Consider the following 24853-nt stretch of genomic DNA (forward strand, 5'->3'; position numbering starts at 1 on the left):
TTCCTGAAATGGTAACTGGAACAATTTATAGTAACTAGAGAAAACCAACTAATACAAACCCCAGGGGGGTCGGTTTTTATGTTCTGATCAAGAAAGTAAACCATCCCTTTTAGTCTACAATGAGGATAGTGCAAAGACCACATAGAATGGCATGGCCACATACTAGAAGTGAATAAAACAAAAGGGGAAGTGCAGGGATGGAAATATCTACCATCCAAGTCCTCAGCCTGGTGATACCTAAGGTAACATTACTGATGAGATGCATTTTATGAATGAAAACCATGCACATACACTATTGTCACAGTGTTAAATTGTTCGCATCAAAATGTTCAGTATTGTCCATACGTGATGCACTATCCTGGATATTAGCTCCTAAGAACACACTGCATTCTGAGAAGACGCAGCTCTGGGGTTAGTCATGCACGCCATTAAGATCCACCGGGGGCTCTCCCCTTCCTTCTCAGAGAGATCCCCTTCTTCCAGCCTGAATAAGTATTTTTAAAAAATATTTTTTATTGATTTTAGAAAAGAAGGGCAATGGAGAAAGAGGGATAGAAACATCAATGATGAGAGAGAATCATTGATCAACTGCTTCCTGCACGCCCCCTACTGGTGATCGAGCCTGCAACTCAGGCATGTGCCCCTGACCAGAATCGAACCTAGAACCCTTCAGTTCACAGGCCGACGCTCTATCCACTGAGCCAAACCAGCCAAGGCTGAAAAGGTTTTTTTTGTTTTGTTTTTTTTAAATATATCTTATTGATTTTTCACAGAGAGGAAGAAAGAGGAATAGAGAATTAGAAACATCAATGAGAGAGAAACATCGATCAGCTGCCTCTTGCACACCCCACAACCAAGGTACATGCCCTTGACCGGAATTGAACCTGGGACCATTCAGTCCGCAGGCCGACGCTCTATCCACTGAGCCAAACCAGTTTCGGCATGAAAAAGTATTTTTATTAACAAATTTTTCATGTATTTTTTTCAAAATAAGGCATCCAGTCTTCAGAGTTTTGCTATTAATGAGCAAACAGACAGGAAATGTTAATTCCAACATTATACTGTATTGCTTGTGATACTAAATTCTGTATTCTCCATCCCAGGAAGAAACCCACAGCAACACTGAGGAGCAATGACTATTTCTGAGGAGTTACAACCCACTCAGAGAGGACCATGGCATAGGCAGAGAAGGTCCCATCTGTGGGGAACTGCCTGACAGTTAAGCACAGATAAAGAGAGCAGTCATCACGAGTCACCCCTCCGGAGTCAGGCAAGTACCACCCAGGGATGATCCCCCACAGTCCCCCTCAGAGCTGTGGATCCAAGAAAGTGATACAGAACAGTGCTTTTCAAGCTTTATTGTGCATCTGAATTGATCAGGTCTCTGGAGAAAATGAAGCAATGGACTCAGTAAGTCTGGGGTGGGACCAAAGAGGCTGCATTTCAAATAAGTTCCTAGTTGATGCTGCAGGAGTTTGTTTCAAATAATAAGAATATGGAGGACCTGCCAAAAACCAGTTTGGCTTAGTGGATAGAGCCTCGACCTGTGGATTGAAGGGTCCCAGGTTTGATTCCGGTCAAGGGCATGTACCTTGGTTGCGGGCACATTCCTAGTAGGGAGGGTGCAAGAGGCAGCTGATTGATGTTTCTCTCTCATGGATGTTTCTAGCTCTCTATTTCTCTGCCTTCCTCTCTGTAAAAAATATCAATAAAGTATATTTAAAAAAATAAAAATTAAAAAAAGAATATGGAGGATCCTTCTCTCCTGCTACCACAAGAAAAACTGATGACAGGGACAGAGAGGATCAAGCCGGTTACCTAAATATATTCCAAAAGCAGGGCTAAGGAAAAGCTGGAATTTGTCTACTGTTGGAAGTGAATGAATGGAAAATTGACATTTATTATCGTTTGCACTGGGCACTTTCACACACATATGTTTACTCTCGCAAAGCACACATTGTCACCTGCTCACTGTAATGAAAGTTAAGGAACTATCCTGAAGTCATCAAGCTCTCACTGGCAGACCAAAGCCTGTTGGACTGGAAAGCCTCCAAAAACAGGCGACTCTCTGAAAAGCCAAACCTGAGACAGGAATAATAGGAGAAGCCATGAGAGTCTCCAGTCTTTTCTTTTCCAAACATGAAGGACGAAAAAAGGGGCTATGAAGCAAACCTGAAAAGCTCAGGGGGCTAACTGGCAGGCTGGACAAACTCAGTAACCACAGAGGATGGTCTGACCACAAATTCCTGCCTGGGCAGGTCACGGTGGGTAGTCATGCCCCACGCCTATGGTTTCCTTAGCAAATGTCAATCTGGGCTAAGAGAGCCCTGTCTGTCTGCTGTCCTTACACAGCTAGGAGAGCATACCTTTGAAATGTCAGAGTAATCTCTTCCCCAGAACTCTTGGAGGCATAACCACCAGCACAAGACCACCAGAACGGGAGACCTAAAAACTATTCATGGTTATCTTGTTGCTCACATACCAGCTCTATTTACTGTAAATGTTAACTGTCCTATACCTACCAATGGAAACTAAGTGCCTCTCCATTTTGCTTTTTATCCACCCCTACAAATGTCCCCAGTTTGCTCTCTCTCACCTCCTTATCAATGAATTTCATGTATCTTACCTGTTTTCTTCTTTGATTCTAAATGTATAAAAGAAACCGCGAAACTGCCATTCTCTGGAACATTTTCTCAATCCATGAGATCTTGCCTCTGGTATGTCCTCAAAATTTGGCTCAAATAAACTAACATTTTTTTTTATAGGTTTAAACATTCTCTCATCAACAACATGAAGTGCAACTTAGCAATAACAAAATGTCATTAACAGATTCTATTCTAAAATTCTAATGTACAGAGTAAACTTATGAAAGCATAAATAAAACTATATAAAAGCTAAAAAGTAAGTATGAGTGTGCTTTCCAAAGTAGTCTTGTTCTTCAAGGAATAAATTAACCCCAAATCCCCCAAAGGTTAAATCGAATAAACAACATAATAAACCAGAAAATACAAACAGAACGTTTTTCATGTCAATGCATTTGAGCTTTAATTTTCAAAATGGAATACTGTCCTTTCAGATTTTATTTAGTCCATGAAACAGCAAGAAAATCTAAACAAATGCCATTTAACACTAATTCTAATGGATAAAAAAATACCAGAATTTGGCTTAAAGAGACAGTACCACACTCACAATGACTTGACCAGCATTACCAGCTGGGACCAGTTAAACCACATTTACCAAATAAGGCAAGTTTTTTCAACGCTTGAAATCTTTCTACAGTGAGCTCACTTCACTTCTTCCTGGGTTTTCTACAGTAATTGTAGAGGTCATCTCTCTAATTCAGAGTCAGTAAATCACCAGGCACTCAATGGAGACGTGGGCTGTATGGTCTCCAGAGAGCATTCAGTTTGGCTTCGGATTATTACTGAGTACATGTAAAAGAGAAGGATGAAAAATGTACTCTAATGGCCATAGGGTAAGATGCTGTGTTAAGCCAAACCTATTATATTAATAAGGCAAATGAGAGATGTTTACTCTTGTGAATAAAAATGGCAGAGTTACCTTACTTCTCTCAATAGACTTTTCAAACGTACTTCTAGTGATCTAGCACTTAGTCTATGCAATCATCCACAAATTTCAATAATGTTGGCTAACAAATGAGTCATCTACACTTTCTAAAAAAAAAAAAAAAAAAAAAACCAACAAAGTAATTTTTCCTTTATTAATTGATTGCTTTTATAGTGTAGAAACCATGGCACACGGACAAAAGAAAGGGAAATCTATGATGAGATGTAGCACATTCTTATTTAAATTAATATTGTTGGGCTGTCCACATTTTGGAGTTCATGGTGCAATTTGAAACCTAAACAAAAGCATTTAATTGGAAAGTGGTTTTTATGTGACCTTGTCTTAAATAGATACTTATAGTCTGCTTAAGAGGTGTGTGTGTGTGTGTGTGTGTGTGTGTGTGTGTGTGTGTATCCCCTTCTTCTAAACTTCTTGTTTGCAAAACCATAGCCCTAAACTGAGAATATCATTGGCTTCAAAGGTAAAAGATTTCCATGAAGATACAAATATTGGACATAAAAAATTTTGGTGTTTATGTTACAAGTATGACTTTCAGCTATCAATCTGTTCAAGGTCACAGCCAACTTAATCTTACTATAAATTCTGTAATTTCCCAATGTAGGAAGGCAAGTCATCAACACTCATAACTAAGAAATGTAAAAACCATTCATAGTTCATGGGCCACACAAAAACAGGTAACTTCCTGAAAAGCCAAACCTGAGACAGGAATAATAGGAGAAGACAGGAGAGTCTACAGTCTTTTCTTTTCTAAACATGGTGGACCTCCAGTTTGCGGATCCTGGTCTTAAAACGGAGAAATGAACATTCTCAGCTCAAGAAACAAAGGATGCCTTCCACTGTGCAGTGTGGAAAGCCATTCTGAGGAAAAAGAGAAAGGTCACCTAGGTCCTTTACTGAACTGCATGCTCTGAGCTGGTGCTGGTGCTCAAACTATTACTACCACACAGGTCAGTGGATTCCCTCTCTCCTGTGCCATCTTCCTTTGGAACTCAGTAACAGCTGAATTCACAGATGGGAACATTAGTCTCTCCAGCCTGAAAAGGACAGAAGTAAATCTTAAAAAAAAAAAAAGATACAATTTTGTGGAGAGCTCAGACCCACTTAATAGAAATGCTTCTTTGTCTCTGGTCCTATCTACCAAGTGAATTTAACAGTTTTCTTATCTGATATGTTGGTTATGAGGATTAAATGAATTTACATGTAAAATGTTTAGGGCAGTACTTGGTTAACTATTATAAAGGGCAGTATTATTATTGTTTAAAAAAATCATATGACAAAAATCAGTAATCTGCAACCCTGTATAACATAATAGGGTCTATTGACCGGATGTACAATAAAGGGAATAACAAGCAGCTTCAAAACAACTACTAAATAGCTTATAGTTTGCCCAAAGAATTCAGTCCCAAATACAGTCCTTGCTAGACAGCAGCTGTCCAGGAGACACAGACTCAGCTCAGTGCCCATCAGCAGCACATGAAAAACCAATCCTGACTATTCTCTTAGGACTTGTTGCCAACAGGAGGAAAAGTATGGTGACCATTCCATACGCTGACCCTACAAACCATGTTATTTTGAATGTTCTGATGGTGAATCCAAAGTATTATCCATTAAATTAAGTAACTAACTCAGTTCAGTGACAAAAATGCTATCATTTGAAATAAGTAAAACATCTGTAATCCTTCAAGGTTCTCTCTAAATTATCTGTAGGTTTCAGACAACAAATTAGAGTGCAGCCACTTAGCACATGAAGAAATCTAAGGCTATACCAAAAATTAACTGTGACAATGCTTCATAGACTTTTTAAGATACTAAATACTAAATTACGTTTTAAAATAATAAATGTTCAAAGACAGAACCAAACTCTACTATAGACAGAAAGAAAAAAAAAAGAAAGACAAAAATCATCAGGTTCCATTACAGTCTTCAATATGAAATCAATGTAAAGAGAATCAAGTTCTATTCTGAAACGAATAATATTATATTGTTTAGTTTTGTATTAAAACCATAAAGGGCCATAGCCAATTTGGCTCAGGGGGTAGAGTGTCGGCCTGCAGACCGAAGGGCCCTAGGTTCGATTCCAGTAAAGGGCATGTATCTCGGTGGCAGCACCTCCCCCGCTCAGGCTCCTGTCTGGGCTCATACAGGAGGCAACCAATTGATATGTTTCTCTTACATCAATATTTCTCTGTCTTTCATCTCTCTTCCACTCATTCTAAAATAATAATAATGATAATAACTCAATGGAAAAATATCTTTGGGTGAGGATTAAACACACACACACACAAAAAAAAATATATAGAAGAATGTTCATATGATTCTTTTGAGATCTAATTAAAGATGAAAACCAGTCTCGAAAAACATTTCCCATAGAAATAAAAATGTATCCTTTAACTTTTATGGGCAGTATTTCTCAAGCCTCTTTTATCTCTAATGAAACCAGTCGTGAGAGCCTACTGAGTGGTGGGAATTTTTAAATCAACGGTACTATGCTAACCTCACTTGATTCAAAGTGGGCAAGTATGAACAAATTTGAAAATTTTTTATAATTTAAAAATTTCACACTAAATCATTTTTTGCTAAATGTAAAGAAAATGGCCCTAGGCAGTTTGACTTAGTGATTAGAGTATCAGACTGCAGACTGAAGGGTCTCAGATTCCATTCCTGGTCAAGGACACATACCTTGGTTGCAGGCTGGATCCCTGGCCCCCATCGGGGTACAAGTAGGAGGCAACCAATCGATGTGTCTCTCTCACATCCATGTTTTTCTCTCTGTCTCTCCCCATCCCTTTCACTCTTTTTAAAACTCGATGGAAAAATATCTTTGGCAGAGGATTAACAACAAAAAAGAACAAAGGAGTACTCTAAAGAACAGCCTGGAGGAGGTGAAAGACTGCTGGTGTGGGTGAAAACTGGGTGCTGTGTGACCCAAAGTAACCTCACAGGATAAGCTGGGCATAAATTCTTAACGAGGCAAGTCATGGTGGGCAGTCACACCCAACGCCTATAAAAAGGCTATCTTCATCTTAAGCTTGCCCTGTCCATTGTTTCTATGCCTTTGAAAAGCCATTTTCAGACCCCTCAGAAATATAACCACCCTCAAAAAATCCTGCTAACTGTCCTGTAATCCTATCATAGAGATTTTTCTGCTTTGCCTTTACCCAACTTCATGTAATCTGCCTTACATTCCTGCCTTAATTCCAAATATATAAAAGAAACTACAAACTGTCACTATGGGAAGCATTTGAGATCTTGATTTCTGGCATGTCATCGATTTGGCTCAATAAACTCTTTTAAAAATTTTCTGCAGATTTGAACATTCTTAGGTTGACACTGGTCTGAGGAATTACATTCTAGCCCTCACTGTGCCACCCACATGCCCAGTCTATCTATACATGGAACATGAGCATTGGTCTCCTGAAAGTCAGTTCTATCTCTTAAAATACCTAGTCTTCTGGTTTGTACAGGGAGTCCCCCCAAAATGCATAAATACTTTACTAGCTGAGACCTCAGTTTTGAAAATGAAATGCATTTTTTGTTGTTAATCTTCACTTGAGAATATTTATCCCATTTTTAGAGAGAATGAAAGGGAGGGGTAGAGACAGAGAGATATAAACATGGATGTGAGAGAAACACATGAATTGGTTGCCTCTCCCAGAATCCAGGATTGAGCCTGCAACTGAAGTATATGCCCTTGACTGGAATCAAACCCACAACCCTTCAGTCTGCCAGCTGACGCTCTAATCACTGAGCCAAACCAGGGAAGGCTGAAATGCATTTTAATAAGCACTGCCTTTAGAATTATTAAAAGTGTGTGTATACATTAATATATATATATATATATATATATATATATATATATATATATATATTCTTTATTGATTTCAGAGAGGAAGGAAAAGGGGGAGAAACATCATTGATGAGAGAGAATCATTGATCAGCTGCCTCCAGCATGTCCCCTATTGGGGATTGAGCCTGTAACCAGGCATGTGCCCTTGGCTAGGATCAAACCTTGGACTCTTCAGTCTGCAGGCTGATGTTCTATCCACTGAGCCAAACTGGCTAGGGCCATTTTTGAGAAACTATATATGTTTACACACACACCTATAATGGATTTGTCTTTGGTTGGTAAGAGTTAATTTGTGATGAAACAAGTGTGGAAAATGCAGATAGGACTTACAATTGATTCTCTCTGGGAGCAAGGAGGAGAATTCCCATATAATCAATGAAATTTATACAAAAAGTGGGGAAAGAAATAATTCATCCTGCTCTATTATAATGCTGCTCTCAATATACTCATATTGTGAAAAGTTGTGAAATTAACAGCTCTGAATACCCACTTCCACTTCCACTCATTTCTAGAATTCAGTTCGGCCAAATTAAAGAAACCGAACATTCCATCCCACACTCTGACACATGCAATGGCCAGGCCTGCAATGCAGTTCCATTCTGCGAATACCAATAGACTCAGAACGCTTAAACAAATACATTCTTGACAACTGTTTATAGATCATTCTTCTAATCTTTAGCTGCTCACAAAGCAGGCCCACCGCCTCTGTCCTTGAGTTCCACGACCCCATCATTAACCTTTCCTAATGCCTCTCACAGATGCCTGGTGCTTTTCCCGCTCCACTGGAACGCACTCAGGGCCTCCACAGCAAAGTATCAGGTGTCTCAAAGCTCCGCAGAACACACTACAAAGGAAACGTTTTGTGGTGCATGGCCTTGATCCACTCCAGTTAAATGGGATCATCTGGTTGCGAGGAGAGGGCCACTTTGACTCAGCGTTTTCCACTTGGACCAAGCGAAGGAGGTTGCTGACTGCAGTGGAAGATTCTACACTTAACTTAATAGACACTCTTGTCTTCCAGCTGGCTCGTGGGCCTGAGCATGCTGTGGGAACCTTTGCTCTAAAGACTGTGGAAAGCAGCGGAGTGTCACTTGTAGAATTAGCTTTATTTACCAAGTGAGAAAATACCTAAGTAAAACAGGGAGCAAAGCAATATAAAAAAAATTTTTTTTTTTTCTGCAAGGATTTCTACTTCTACCACAAAGTTTTTGCAATACCAAACGAAAAGGACTCAAACATATATGTCTGAAGAAAATGCCTCTGCTTTATTCACTTTACTAAAGCACAACTACTTAGCAGCTTAGAAAGAATTGAGCATTAAGAGCACCAGATAAAATACACAGAATCGCCATCACCAAAGGACCATGAATCATAATCTTTATGCTCATTTGAATTCATTTAACCACAGGTTTAACCTTCTCATGAGTGGGCAAAGGCATAGTACACTACTGTGTGTTCTCAGTTGGTCTGTCCAGGAAGTAAGATGTTTTAAAAATAAAATGGGTGTAATTGCTCACTCAACTACAACTATAGCTAATGTAAACATTCATATAAGAATAATCCAGCCCTAGCTGGTTTGGCTCAGTGGATAGAGCATCAGCCTGCAGACTGAAGGGTCCCAGGTTTGATTCCAGTCTAGGGCACGTATTTTGGTTGCAGGATCCCTAGCCCTGATCGGGGTGCATGCGGGAGGCAACCAATCAATGCTTCTCTCTCACATCGATGTTTCTCTCTGTCTCTCCTTCTCTCTTCCACTCTCTCTAAAAATCAATGGAAAAATATCCTGGGGTAAGGATCAACAAAAACAACAGCAACAACAAAAAGAATGATCCATACACAAATGAAATACACTGTTTAGGTGGGTCAGAAAACTTGGAATATTCTGCACTATAAAAAGGATTTTTCACAAAGCTCTTTCATAAAGCTTTATAAAAATTAATGAAATGAAATATTGTAAATCAAGGCTGTGAAGTAAAAAGGCTTGACTTTAGATCCATAATCTCACTCATCATTTTCCTTACAGTAAAACAGGAGTAACACACAGTTGCTTTGAGGATTTAATTAGGCTGCAGACGTAATAGTTCAGTGAAAATCACTACAATGTAAGTGTCAATAGAGATCAGCTACTTTTATTCCTGAAAAGAGTCTTCCTTGATCTGGAATACCACATTCTTGTTATTTTCTTCCTTCATCTGTCCCTTCCTTTCACCGTAGAGTTTTCTCTCTCCAAACATTAACGTTGAGAGTTTTCAGATTATACAGACTGTAGGTCCTCTTCTCACTCTGTTCTTTCCCAGTGAGATCTATTCTACCCCCAATGACTTTAATTACCACCTAGAAAACAATAACTCCCAAAGGTGTATCTCTAATTCAAATCCGATTACACACCTGACAACTCAATGTCTCCACGTGGAGATGTCTCAGAGGAACCTCGAAGTCATGTCTAAAATCACCCAAATCACCATCCTGCCATCCAAACATCAGCGTTGCCTGTCTCCCTAAGTAGCTGCGAAACCACAGGAGTGTGCAACCCAGACCCCTGGGAGGTACCTCGGAAACGCCCTGTCCCTCACTTCTAACTGTGTAACCTGTTTCCTACCCCCTTTCCATTGTACCCCTGAAATATGCCCCTGGTCTCCACCGCTACTATCTCCTTCTGAATCTAAAGCCACTGACATACAGTGATTTTCACAAAAGCAGTCTCGCCTCCTCCAATCCATGCGTGACATGAAACTAGAGTAATATTTAAAAATGCACCCGTCCTCCATTCTTCCCATGGTCCTCTACATTCCGAACACACTGGATCTTTTTCCTTTAAAATGCCGGCCTCTCTCCTCCTTCGGGGCCTCGATTCATCCCCACCACCTTGTTCCTTCTTCAGGAAGGTATGGAAGGTTGTCCCCTTCCCACCCCTGTATGCCCACAGCTGGCTATTTCTTTCTCTTCCTTTCTGTATTTCTCTGCTTAACCAGTCCCTCCTCCAGAAAGCATGTCCTGGTTCTCAGGACAAGGTCAGTCCCATTCATTACCCTCTCAGAAAGCACCCTGCACTTGTACATCAGTGCCTTTGCAATTCCTTTGGTGTCTGTTTTCCACAAAAGATAATTAGGGACACGAGTGCAGGGAGCATGCCTGTCTTGTGTACAGTTGCAATCCCTTCATCTCAAACACCAGGATGGTCGCAAGGAGGCCAGCCAGGACATTGATAAACATTTGCTGCATTAATTAACGCAAAAATAGTTCCTGCTTACTCCTGGACTTGATAATTTTCCATAAATAGTGAAGAAATGTATGAAAAACTAAATGAGGGCAGACTGTGATAGCTTTTTACAGGAAACAAGCATTAGGACTACTGGATGCTATGAGGGGGGAATATCAATTCTGGGAGAGGAACGAATGAGGCCTGTATATGGGAGGCTTCTTTCTGGTGCTGGGTGATCAGTCATGGAGAGTCAGCATGACCTCAACCAGGGAAGGAATGTTCCGGGGAGAGAGGAAGGTTGGGCAAATCCATGGACAGAGACTGGTGAGCAGGCAACTGTGCCAGAGGAGGGAGGTATGATGAACGCAGCAGATGGGTGCAGTGTGGAGTGCGTTCCTTATCAGGAGAAAACTGTCTCTCAGAGAGATCACTATCCAAGAATGACAGACAGGAAGGTAGATGACAGATTGGGATGTGCGTGTGGAGACCAAAGAGTAAGCTATCTCAATATTTCAGACGGAAGAGAAGGTGGAAAGGAGAAAAAATAATTCTGCATTAGAATGGAGAGTTCTGCCCGCATGGGAAAGGGCTATGTCACCGACTACATGGAAAACCAAAACATTTTGAGAAAGAATGGGTGAAGTGATGAGTTCTGTTTTTGGAAACCCTAAAGTTTATGTCCTTACATAATGTTGTGCAGGTAGTTAAAATGTAGATCTAAGAAAACAGGTGCGAGTAAATTTCAAAAATATTAAGCTCAGGGAAATTTTATTAATTGGGACATAATCAACTAAAGATCATTGGAAAGGCTTGATAAACATGTCCAAGATTTTTTTCCCCCACAAACACGTTTTATTTAATAGTGAAAAAACACAATCTATAATAATAAAAGTGTAATTTGCTAATTAGACTGGACATCATCCCAGACAACCTTCCGGATGAAGCCAGGGCTGCGAGTGACGCCTGGGTCCCCGGTGCCAGCAGCCAGGGGAAGGAAGGTCTACCCTTTTAAGAATTTGGTACATCAGGCCTCTAGTAAGTAATAAAAGTTTTTTGATAATAACTGCCTGAATGTTCAATATACCCTCTGCCTAATTTTTATTTTATAGATGTTAGGAGCAAAGCTCGTAATTCTGCCCTAACTTCACCCCTCTTCAAATGCTTCTCTCCAGCTGCGGTAATGGAAGGAACTCACTGAAGCTGACTTTTTCTCTGTTCAGTAGAAGAAGGTCTTTTATGTTTAAAGAAATGCCGGTCTTTGTAATAGGCTCAGTGCAAAAGTTAAAAATGGCGTACAGAATTTTTAAAAGGTCATTCTAATATCAAAATGTTAACATCTGAAATTATGTCATCTTTAATTACCAGGAGAATATCTGAGGAATAATAAAACAGAACACTTACTTTTGCTGCACCTATCTGTTCTTTTCGAAATTTCTCAAGCGGAGCAATTAATACATCGTTAGCGTTTTGAATCTGAAATTGAAAATGCAAATTAATTAGATTATGTATAATTTCATGCAAATATTGATAAAAGATGGCTCATTGATTCACCTTATTTAAATAAACAGCTTTTTTTTCTCTTGTTCACGTCTATAAATGAAATAAAAATACCTTGCATGTATTTTTCAACTTTATATTATAATTAAATTGTTCTCACAAATTATGTAATTTGGTTCTAACATAATCTAAATAATATGAAAACAAGTACATGTGGTAAAATCTTAGTTAAATATTTAACTTCCTTATTCTAAGACACACTAAGAAACAGCATATTGGATAGTAAATTTACAAATACTTTTAATTACACTGTTTTAATGCAGTTAGCTCAAGCATCATTTTAAAACTGAACCATAAAAAAAAACTCTTCCATTTTGCCACTAGAATATTATAGTTCTACAACTGCAAAATAAAATGAGGCTCACTTTTCATTCCTATTTCAGTAGAATTCTTACACTTGGGATTTGCTGGAATGTTCTCATATTTCCAACCCTACTAAAATAGTATTTGATTTATTTTCAATGAATAGTAGTTTAGCCTCAAACTCCAAATTGGAATTCCCCTAAAACTTTAAAACATGAATCTTTTAATATTGATCTGTAAGAATATTGTGAGAGGGTTCAAAGTATGAGGGCCAGGGACTGAATGCCAGTAGACAAACATTTCTGACAGTAACATTATGCTTGAAGGAAATCTCCATTTAAAAAAACCTTTAGGAGGCATTAAAATTAAGCATAGGATCTTAAATGTCTCACCACAAAAATGTTAATTATGTGATAGGGTGAAAGTGTTAGCTATGGCCATGGTGGCAATCATTTTGCAATATAAAATGTATCAAATCAACGTGTACATCTTGAGTTTATAGTGTAATATGTCATTTATATATCAACTAGAGGCTCAGTGTATGAAATTCATGCACTTGGGGGAGGGGTGTGACCTTCGGCTCAGATTGTGAGAGGGCACAGGCCAGGCCAAAGATGCATGATCAGTGTCCAGGAAGGACGTGCGATGTTGGCCAGCTGGGGAGGGGTCACGGGAGGGCTCCAGGGCATGTTGGGCCTGTCTTGTTCAGTCCCAATCGGCTGGACCCCAGCAGCAAGCTAACCTACCAGTTGGAGCATCTTTCCCTTGTGGTCAGTGCACATCATAGTGACTGGTCAACTGGTGAGCTGTATGCCCCCGGTGGTCAGTGCATGTCACAGCAAGCAGTTGAGTGGCTTTAGTGTATCATTAGCATATTACGCTTTGATTGGTTGAATGGCCGACCAGACACTTAGCATACTAAGCTTTTATTATATAGGATGAAACCTGGTGGCAGGGAGCAGGCCTAGCTAACAAAATCTTTTTCTACCACTGTGGTAACAACATGCTCTATTATCCTATATAATAAAAGGCTAATACGCAAATTGACCGAATGGCAGAACAACCAGTTGCTATGATGTGCACTGACCACCAGGGGGCAGATGCTCAATGCAGGAGCTGGCCCCTGGTGGTCATTGTGCTCCCACAGGGGGAGCACCACTCAGCCTGAAGCCCTAAGCCAGCTCCCCCAAGGAGTGGGCCTAAGCCATCAGGGGGCATCCCCCAAGGGCTCCCAGACTGTGACAGGGCATAGGCAGGACTGAGATGCCTCCCTCCCCCCCAGTGCAGGAATCTCATGCACTGGGCGTCTAGTATAATTAGAAAATGCAAACATTAAATAAATAAAAATTTTTCATGCATTACTCTATTTTAAAATAGGTTAAGGGTATACAGGAGTTCCTTGTATTATTCTTATAACTTTTCTGTATGTCTGAAACTATATAAAAAGTTTTAACTTCCAACAAAAGGGTTTTACTTATTCTCACTAAACTGGTTATTCTTTAGTCAAGTCTTACTTCTTAAATGCACTGGATAGTATACACAAAAATAAAAACTAGAGTGCCAACTCCTTCCACGGTTCCGTCATTCTCCAATTTGCAGAAAAATGAAATGAGAGATCTTAAAAACACTGCCTAAAATCCTGTGCTGTGAAAACACACAAAATAGATCAATACTCAAGATTCTTTCTGAGACACTGAGGGTCTGGACCCATCCATCACCTGCTTCCCCCTGTGAACTCAGGCAGGCATCCCTGCAGATACACTCCAACGAGAGAGCTGATGGAAAACAGTAGCAAAGCAGCTCACTTTTCATTCTCACTCTCTAAATCCTCAGCGCCCTCATGGACGCCCAAACACATATAAACACACGCATGCATATCCAGAGCTTGCAGACAGAATAAACAGCTGATTCTGCCTTTAAAGAGAAGCTTGCGTAAGGGGAAGACAATGTCATGAACAGTTCGGTGTAAATTGGAAAATGGCAGAAAATAAAGGCTGACACATACTGACTGTTTATGCTGGAAACAAAAGCATGATCTAATGTATTTAAACTCGGTGAACGTCAACAGGGAGGTATTTCTCAGGGGCTGAAAACTCCAGCAATGAGGCTGAATAGGATGATATATGGAATAGGGCTGAAAGACGCATATTTAGAGTAAAAACTACCTGGTTTAAACCGGGTTCTGTTGCTTACAAGCTGCTAGGGAACCCTTCTGAGCATCTGCAGAAGCATCCACCCAACAATTTGGTTCTAAGAACTAAGATGATGAATGTAAAACACTTAGCTCAGTGTTTCACCTATAATACCCGCTCAGAATTTACAGCTTTCAATATCTCCCAAAACATGTGAATGATGAAACTCATTCTGAATTTACCTACTTCTCAGACTTCTATCTCTGAATCTTTTTTTGCCCCTCTTCATTGAAGTGTATGTATATGCATGGTATTAAAAAAGTATTTTCCCATGAAAGTTCCAAATGACAGATGGCTTGTGCTCCCCCACATTGCTGAGATCTGAGGGGATAAGAAGAAATTAAGGACTGGGCTAACCCTTCCAGAGAGCTAATGTCAACTTGAGAAGGGGAGAATGTATTCATTCAACAAGTATTTGATGCCAGTAAAGCACTATTAAAATTTTTAGAAAAAGTGAGAGATTAAAGGGAGTTACAAGGCAAACCATGTCAAACTCCTTATCATACACTAAAAGCCTGATGCATGAAGATTCCTGCTAGAATGGGCTTTCCTTTCCCTGGCTGCCGGCCCAGCACTTTTCCGCTCCGGCCCCACCTTCCCATGCTGTCAGAGGCCCTGAGAGACTGGGGGTGGGGCAGAACACCTGCGTTTCTTCCCCTCCTCCCCCCGCCCCCCCCCCCCCCCCCCGCCCCATCACTAGGCGGCTAAGTGTACAAATTAACTGCCATCTTGGTTGTGTTAATTTGCATATCACTCCTGATTCGCTGGTGGTATAGCAGACGTATGGTCAATTTACATGTTTGTCTGTTATTAGGTAAGATTAGTGTTCTGACAGTAGGAAAGATCCACGAGAACAGAATGAGTGGAGGCAGTGTTTGGGTAGTGAATATGAACTGGATACACCAAAAGGAAGAAATATTGTAGGAAGCGAGAACACCACGTACAAAGGCAAAGGGTGGCACTAAGCACCGCATGTGGGAAGCGGAGGGCAGCGCAGGAGAAGAGAGCATGTATTACGCACTTGTTAAGAGTCGATCTTACTTGTGAGAGCACGGACCCTGTTAGAGCCCTCATTTTACTTATTACAATTGGGAGTAGCAGAATGAATGTGAAGGATTTTCCAACAGTTCTGGCACACAGCAGGCTCCAAAGCAGCGATATGTCATTATTATGAATGAATGAGAACATTCTCTAATGGTAGAAAAGAGTATACATTATTAGTAATTCACTCAATCGGAATAAGTATGGAAAGGGTGAATTTCACCCGTAATTAGGGAAAGCAGCCTGAACATTAAAATGACTGTTGGCTTCGGAACAGAGGATTTTTTTTAAAAAATGTATCTCTATTATTCAAAGTATTACAGATGTTTCCTTTTTCTGCTCCTTGATTCAAACCCCACACCCACCCCTCCCCCAGGCCTTCACTACACTATTGTATGTGTCCATGGCTGATACATATATGCATATAAATTATTTGGTTAATCTTTCCCCATTCATCTACCCACCTAACTACACCTGCCTTTCCTCTGAGATTTGTCCGTCTGTTCTATGCTTCTATGTCTCTGTGTCTATTTTGTTGATCAGTTTATTTTTTTCATTAGACTCCACATATGAGTGAGATCACGTGACACTTGTCTTTCTCTGACTGGCTTATTTCGCTGAGTATAATGCTCTCCAGGTCCTTCCATGCTACCTCAAACGGTAAGAGATCCTCCTTTTGTACTGCCGCATAGCATTCCATTGTGTAGATGTACCACCGCTTTTTTATCCACTCGTCTACTGATGGGCACTTGGGCTGTTTCCAGATTTTAGCTATTACAAATTGCACCACTATGAAAATAAGGGAGCATATACAGTATTCCTTCTGATTGGCATTTCAGGTTTCTTAAGATATATTCCTAGAAATGGGATCACTGGGTCAAATGGCCAGTTCATTTTAAATTTCTTGAGGAAACTCCATACTGTTCTCCACAGTGGCTGCACCAGTCTGCATTCCCAGCAGCAGTGCACAAGGGTTCCCTTTTCTCCAGATCCACACAACATTGTCATTTGTCGATTTGTTGATGGTAGCCATTCTGACAGGTGTGAGGTGATACCTCATGGTCGTTTTAATTTGCATCTATCTGATGATCAGTGACTTTGAGAATGTTTTTATATGTTCCTTGGCAGTAATCCAATTTAAAAGTGGGCAAAAGACAAACAGACACTTCTGCAAAATGTACAGACAGATGGCAAGAGGATATTTTTTTAATGTTAAGAAAACTTGTTCTAAGAAGCCAAGTCAGTAATATATGGGGTACTCTGAAAATGAAGAGATAAAGGTATAATATGCCAACTAAAGGCTGAGAGAGGAGCTCAAGCTAGAAGTGGTGAGGAATCAGAGCAGGTGCCTGCTGTACTGACAGATGAGTACTAGGGAACTGACGAGACAGTTTTTTGGAAAACAAAGGGAGAAGAATTAAAAGTGACATAAGGTTGCCGAAACCGGTTTGGCTCAGTGGATAGAGCGTTGGCCTGCAGACTGAAAGGTCCCAGGTTCGATTCCGGGCAAGGGCATGTACCTTGGTTACAGGCACAACCCCAGTAGGGGGTGTCCAAGAGGCAGCTGATCAATGATTCTCTTATCGATGTTTATAACTCTCTATCCCTCTCCCTCTCTGTAAAAAAATCAATAAAATATATTTAAAATAAATAAATAAAAAATAAATAAAAGTGACATAAGGTTTACATCAATGCTTTTTTTTCTGCCCCCCTCCCCCCACCCCACCCCCTACCATTTCTCTCTCTAAGCATGTCCTTGGATGAGGATTAAAAAAAAAAGAGAGAGAGGGAATATGTTTAGTGGAGTAGAATTAAGACAATGAATTTCACTTTGGAACTATTAAGTTCTGTGCTATGGGAAGACTCAAAGAACTACTTTGGCAGAGTATTCAACCTCAAAATAGCACTAGTACAACTAATCAACATGAATGAAATGTTCTTTGTTGGGATGGGAGGGATTGGGGGGAGGGGTATACTAAGACACTGGCACCCGTATTCAAATCCAGTGGTTTCAATCTTTGACAAACTCCTCATGTTGCTGTTATCTACATACAACCTGAGACTAAAACAAAACCTGAGGAGATATAACAAAGTAAATGCGATCATTACCTAACCATCCTGTGAGCAAGTATTATTCCCTATCTCTATTCCGTATTTCTTTATTTTTTTCTGTTGTTTTTGGACCTGCTCATATTTTTTCTCTTTCTTTCTCCTCTTATCGTTCTATTAATCTGAAACTGAAAGATTTTTTTAAAAAAATAAAGTTCTGGGGGCAATAAACAGGCAAAATGAGGAAGGGAGGGAACATTTAAGAGTGATAGCAATAGATACATGATTTATTGACTATTTACTATATACCAAGTACTATGCAAAGGTATTCACAATATGGAGATTAAAGTCAATTTTATGTGAGAAATGGCTTTTGAAATCTAAAAATCATCTGGAATGTATTAAGAATGCGAGTGTTCAAGTCAGCCAGAGTTCCATTGGAATTTGGGCACCAAAACCACTCAGTATCTTCATCCCTATATCTCTTAAAGTTTTTATAAAAATTAAAGAAAAATATATATCTTATCAATAACAAGCATAGACTTGGCATATTACAGCCTTTCAATAAATGTTCGCTTCTTCACAGAATTCCCAATACCTATCTGCTGTGTGTCCAGAATACTGTAAGCAGCCTGAGAACGTTCCAAGAGGATTTAAAATGTGATTACTCAAAGGTAGGAAAGAAAAATCCAAGTTAATGTAACAGAACAGTGCCAATCCAGAATACCATGGACAATAGTAGATAAGAAGGGGCCAGATGTTTCCAAAAGCCATTCTAGCGTTTGTGTTCTTACATCTGAACTATGATGCTTCTTTTGTATGCAGTCAGTGGGGTGCTGCTCACAATATGTGAGTCTGAATTCAAGAGATCAAGATGGAAATGCCAACAACTTTCAGGCACAAAGTGGATTTAAAACCCAATGTGGCTGCCTCTGACCCTCAGGTCTCTACATCCCCAGTAAAAGCATCCCGTAAGTCCCCACACACTGTCCCATCCTGTGGGCGGGATACTTCCATTCTGAAGTAATCCAAGTGTAACGTGAAAGAGGTGTTTTACATTTTGGTAGGTTACAAAGGTTTACTGTTGCTAACTGAAAAATAAAAGAAAATGATATACAAAATGGTGGAAAACCATCATTAAAAAATGGAATCAGGGAGCAACCCTGATGATTCAACATCCCCAAGGATTTCTTTGTTAAAAATCTAGAGAAATGCACTATCTTGGCTCTCACAGAACTCTTTCTCTCCAGATTTACTCAAGAGGCTTGATGCAACTCCTTCCAGAAGGTAACTCTAGGGGGAAAATCAAGTCACAGAGTTCAAGAGATTCAAGATCCCATAATATTTGTGGAATGTGTTACTTTGCATGACCTTACTGAGAAAGCCCCTTTAAGGGAAAATACAAAAGCAATTTCAGTACGACATTCCCTAGATATTGATCCTGTAAATTCTCGAAGAGGTCTTGTTTCAGTAATTAAGATACAATTAACTTATTAAACGGTTTGCTTTTTAATTTTTAATCATTACCCAAACCTTGGGTTGAAACTATGTATTATGGACAGTGGTCCATTTTATATTAAAAAATAATGACCAGCTTATTTCACTTATTTTGTCTAGCAGAGAAGCAAAGCTGATACTGGATAATGGTTTTCAATACCACGCTAGCTCACAGACACACTTTCACTGTGGGCGCGTTACGTGGAGCCAGGCAACTCAGTTTCCTGCCACTTTTCTTTTGCTATTTCAAGTGGTTTTAATAAACAGCCACGAGGGAATGCTCATAAATTACTCAAAAGCAATGGCTAGCAATGTTTTTATGTGGTCAGACGGATGATTGTCCAAACATGTTTGGGGTTTTATTTCTCTAGGTATACACGAATTACTATTTTCTCTAAACCATGGGTTTCCAAGTGCTATCCTACAGGAACTTTCAGCGCCTGCTGCTCCCTGCTGAGAAGGTTAGCACAAAGTGTTTGGCCAACGAAGTGAGTGGCGATGCACCAGGAGAAATCTGAACGTACCTCTCCTCCCACTGTTACTTCTCCCCCTTCCCAGGCGTGGGCTCCAATCTGGTGCCAGTCAGAGCTCACCGCCAATCAATGGCTACAGGGTCCCATTAGCGGGCAACAGACTCAACAGTGCCAGGATGTTAAGCCTACAGCTCTGTACCCCAAACTTTCAAAGCACTGAAAGGCTCTACCTAAGGTTTTGAAGAGAAGACTTAATGCCACTCCGTAGTGCTATCTAAAGCAACTGTTTGAGAGGCTACAACAGACCATGCAATTTACACAGCGATACAGATGGTATAGTTCATCGCAAAAGTAATTTCTTGTTGAGATGTCTTTGCAGCCAATTCACTAAGTAGAGAGATCGCAAAGGTATGTAATAGAGTGAAGGAACCGACCTATAAACAGTCTCTGAGGTAAGAACAGCTCATTTTCCCATTGTTTTCTGCAACTGGGAACATCGGATCAGAGTCCTAATTTGGGAATCACAGGCAAGTATCTCTGCCTTGTTCCAACCCCTGTCCCGTCCCTTCCTACCAGACAGCTTCCCGGGATGAAGCTCTGGCATGTGGTCTAGGGCTGGGTAGCAGCTCATTCCTGGACTCTGGTCACGTTAACACTCCACAGCTTTGCAAGAGACATTCCCTCACCAGGTCAGTACACCCACAGCTTCTCTGAACTAGAACTCCCAAACTCACATCAGCTGTGGAGGATGGGCACATGACCAAGACCTTCATATAACAATGGGAGATCCAAGATTAAGTACATTTTACTTTAAATCATTTAGTATGAGCAAATTACTTTTAAAAAGTCTTTATTTAAAAATTATACTCCCCCCCCCCAAAAAAAAAATTAAGTGCTATGTAAGGTTATCTGGGTACCACAGTCACCCATTAAATTCTACCTTGAATGCCGCTTGCTGCTTCCATAATGAATGTTTTTGCTCTACTTATTAATCTAGTGCTCCAGTATGATTCCCACCCCATTGGACCACATAGGTTTAGATCCAACTTAAATTTAATATTACTTTCATCTTTTTTTCTCCCATATAAGTAATAACACTTCTCTTATAAGAACAGAATAGGAAAAGAGATTTATGTTTTTGAAGAAGGGTGCTATATGAATCCCCCTTCATTCCAGGAGATGAATGTGTGGAGTGCATCTCCAGGAGAGTGCACTAGCTTGTACTTAACTCTTCACAACTGTGCAATCCTGGTCGAGTTATTCAGACTCCCCAAGTCTCAGTTTCCCTTTCTATATAATGAAGGTGATGATATGCATTTATCTCATAGCCTGTTTACAAAGATTAAAATTTATATTTTATAGATAGTGATCATAAGAGCTTATTAATATAAAGTGATACTTGCTTCTTATTTAACTTGTTCTTCTGAACAGGCCACTATTAATGCAAATATCATTTTGTAAGATGCCTACGGAGTTGCAGCTGGAGTTGTGCAGTGTGAGGGAGTGGAACCTCCCCAGCACATACCGGATGTCAAGCTTTCCTCAATGGAACAAGGAGGTCCCAGGGCAAAGAATAGCAAGCAACCCTCTGCTTCCAGCACTTACGACTGTCCTGAATAAAAATTTTGCTATTTCTTAATAAAACCATCTACGCACACCAGATAAGCGAGTAGAAAAGCATTCATCCAAGACAGAATTGACCATTTTCACAGAATCGATCTGAGAGAGGAGTAAGTTACAAAATTTCATATAATCCACTCTGATCTAATAATGTCATAACTCTAGGTTGCACCAAATGAAATTCTCTCCATACTGTTATTTGAACCAGAAAGATAAGTTACTTATTTTAGCTTGTTTGCTATTCTGAAACTACTTGTGCTTCATTCATCCTACCTGGCGATCTCTAATGGGAGGTTAAACTAGGCATAGTGTAATGCATTCAAGCATTGTGGAAAACATTCATAAACACCAGCTATAACCATAACGCAGCCTCCTCAAAAACCTGTATCTACTTATGGCCATTCTTATTACAACTTGTTCATTTATACTTTACAATAATAAAGTCTTTTTAAAGATCAGCAAAAAGGGCCAAACTGCTTTTTTAGCTATAAAGAAGATATATAAAGGTTCAAATTAGAATTGACATCTTAAAAGCTACTGGAATTACTCACTCCCCAACATCCTGCACATACGTTCCTGTAACAAATACTTTTCTATTGATTTTAACCAAAAAGTTTATATTTAGCAAAGCACTTCTGTAGAATGTGTGGCTACATTAGACTTCAAAGGTCATACAAGGAAAATGTTGGGAGTTAAATTGACCTTTGAAAATATAGGCTCCAAAAGATAAAATAAATGTTATAAGCTCAGTTCTTTCAGCAGATTAATTAGCTACTCCTGCTTTTTGCAACGACACTGGTGAGGTTATTTCATCCAACCCTGTGCCTTTTGACATTCTCACGAAACCCCAGATCTGGGTCACTGCTAGTAGGTCCCAATGCCGCTCTCACGTTCGTTAGCACTTTAAGAGATGGTCGAAGATTTTCCCGTAGCACAGCTGTCCTGTGTGTACCAATGTACTCATTCAGATGAAAATATAACTCCTCTCCCTCTTCCCAAACCTTAAAATTCAGAAACACTATATATTCTGAGCTGAGCAAATTACAGCTGCAAGATTTTTCCCCCAGGTCTTATCTTCTAACTTAGAGGAATCAAAGTGAGTCAATGTCTGTGGACAGGGGGCCGGACCTTCAACAAATTGATAATTTATGCAATTCAGTGTTTACTCCCCCTACCTTTTAATGCTATTTCGTTTTACTATTATCTCTGTACCCTCCTTTGTATTCGAGTACTAAAGCTATCTTTGGAGAGAAACTAAATCACTCATCTGTTTTACATTCTTCATTTGTGAATTTAAGGAAACATCTAATAGTCTCTGCGCGTTAATAAAAGAAATGAAAATCCATTAAATTTTACAGCCATTACATTTTAGGAGCTGAACGTTAATGTATCATATTTGAATCATTATTACTCAATATTTATGTAATGCAGATTGTTAAAATCATAAGAAAATTTTAAATATCCCAATGTATAAGCAATTTCTTAAATTTTACAAGGATGGGACGAAAGGAAAGAGGAAGCGAGGGGAGAGGAGAGAAGGGAGGAAGGAACGGTGTAGGATGGGGATGCACCTACACTAGAGGAGGGGGACCTGTTGATTCGGGCAGTTAGATGGGCTGGGACCTAGCAGTGGGCTGGGCTGCCTCATAGAGGCTCTGGAACCACGGTGAGCATCTCTTCCCACCTGCCTTCAGTGAGCCGGGGGAAAATCAACTGAGGGGGAATATTTACACCATGAAAATCAGCAAGCATTGCAAATCAGGGAGACACACACACACACACACACACACACACACACACACCTGAGTACTTGATGGCAGGTGATATTTCACCAGCACATCACTGCTTAGAGAGCTAAGCCATATTTAGAAGACACAGATATTAAACTACAAACTATAGTTTAAAAAAAAAAAAGTGCTCACTTTACAAGATTCCTCTTACCTCACTATGAAAGCATCTCTTTAAACATGTATCTGTGGGCTTATCACATTTCCAGTTTATTATGTCTTTCCTAGCACCCAAAGAATGAAACTCATTTCTACTTTTTTACACTGAAACTTGCTTCTACACAGAGCAAGGATTTTGGATTTCTGGCCTTCTACAGCAACACGCTGAACAAAGTTGTACCATGCCCCTGGTGACAAACAATGTCAGCCTCACGAGGCCACCGGAGGAACAGCAGGTCTCTGTGCTGCTGGGTTGAGGATGATTCTGAAGCTGAATCTGGACATTGAGGAAAGATCACCAAATGTTGGCTATAAACATCTCTTGCTACATAGAGTGACAATACTCATGCTGCATGTTAATTATTTACATATCTATCCTTCCAGCCGATGATTTTTTTTAAATAGGCATTGCCATACATACAGCAACAGAGCATTGCTAAATTGATGAATAAAGTCATTTCTGATAGCCATAATTGGTACCTGCAATGAGTTATTATAATAAACAGTGTTATTCCTAATATTACTGAGCATGGCAAGAAACCTGTAGGAAGCTAAATATGTTTCTAAATAAGGAAAGTATTCCTATAACATATACTTTGATACATGTGATATAATATAGGTAGCAATCTATATCTATATGAGTAGCAATATGAAGCTAAGCTCATTGATATTATCTTTAGGAAAAATTCAATCATAAAAAACAATAAGTTATGACATATATTCACACAAGATTCTTTATTTATAAACTGGTTTTGGAAAAGTTATCCTATATAATAAAAGAGTAATATGCAAATTGGCCATCACTCCAACATACAAAATGGCTGCCCCCATGTGGTCAAAGATGGCTATCCCAAGTGGACACAAGATGGCCAGCAGGGGAGGGCAGTTAGGGGTGACCAGGCTTGCAGGGAGGGCAGTTAGGGGCAATCAGGCTGGCAGTGGAGCAGTTAGGTATCAATCAGGCTCGCAGGGGAGTGGTTAGGAAGGGGGTGTCAGGCTGGCAGGCAAAAATGGTTAGGTGCAATCAGGAAGGCAGGCAGGCGAGCAGTTGGGAACCAGCAGTCCTGGTAGGATCAGGCCTAAACGGGCAATTGGACATCCCTCAAAGGGATGTCCCAGATTGGAAAGGGTGTAGGCTGGGCTGAGGGACACACACCCCCATGCACAAATTTCATGCACTGGGCCTCTAGTCCTATATAATAAAAGGGTAATATACAAATTCACCCTAATGGCAGAATGACCAGAACGACTGCTCGATCAATCACTGTGGGGCGCACTGACCACCTCTCGTCCCTTCCCTCAGCCGTCAGGCATCAATCACCCGATGGCAATTGGGGAACCAGGGGTGGGTGACAGTGGGTGGCAGGGCCAGCTGTGGGGAGCTGTGGGAAGGATGACTCTGATCACAGGCCAGGCCTAGAGATGATTCATACAAATTTCGTGTGCTGGGCCTCTAATACACACACACACACACACACACACACACACACACACACACACACACTATTGCACTCAAAATCAAACTTCAGCCAAAACCG

The 24853-nt window shown here is 40.1% G+C and overlaps 1 protein-coding gene and 1 long non-coding RNA gene across 2 annotated transcripts in view; one reads left to right on the forward strand and one right to left on the reverse strand.

The window, feature by feature from the left end:
* The window catches only part of ARHGAP42 (Rho GTPase activating protein 42), a 229340-nt gene that overhangs the window by 78634 nt on the left and 125853 nt on the right, over positions 1-24853 (reverse strand). The window contains exon 4 of the mRNA XM_084894676.1: positions 12039-12110. Coding sequence (XP_084750802.1) covers positions 12039-12110 — 72 coding nt within the window. The remainder of the gene's footprint in view (positions 1-12038; positions 12111-24853) is intronic.
* Positions 10793-12020, forward strand: LOC311627944. Its single transcript, XR_014795953.1, has 3 exons — positions 10793-10961; positions 11564-11672; positions 11810-12020. It is a non-coding gene; the product is annotated as an uncharacterized lncRNA (long non-coding RNA).

This window comes from Pipistrellus hanaki (assembly GCF_964339955.1).
Source record: "Pipistrellus hanaki genome assembly, chromosome: 9".
Lineage (NCBI taxonomy): Eukaryota > Metazoa > Chordata > Mammalia > Chiroptera > Vespertilionidae > Pipistrellus > Pipistrellus hanaki.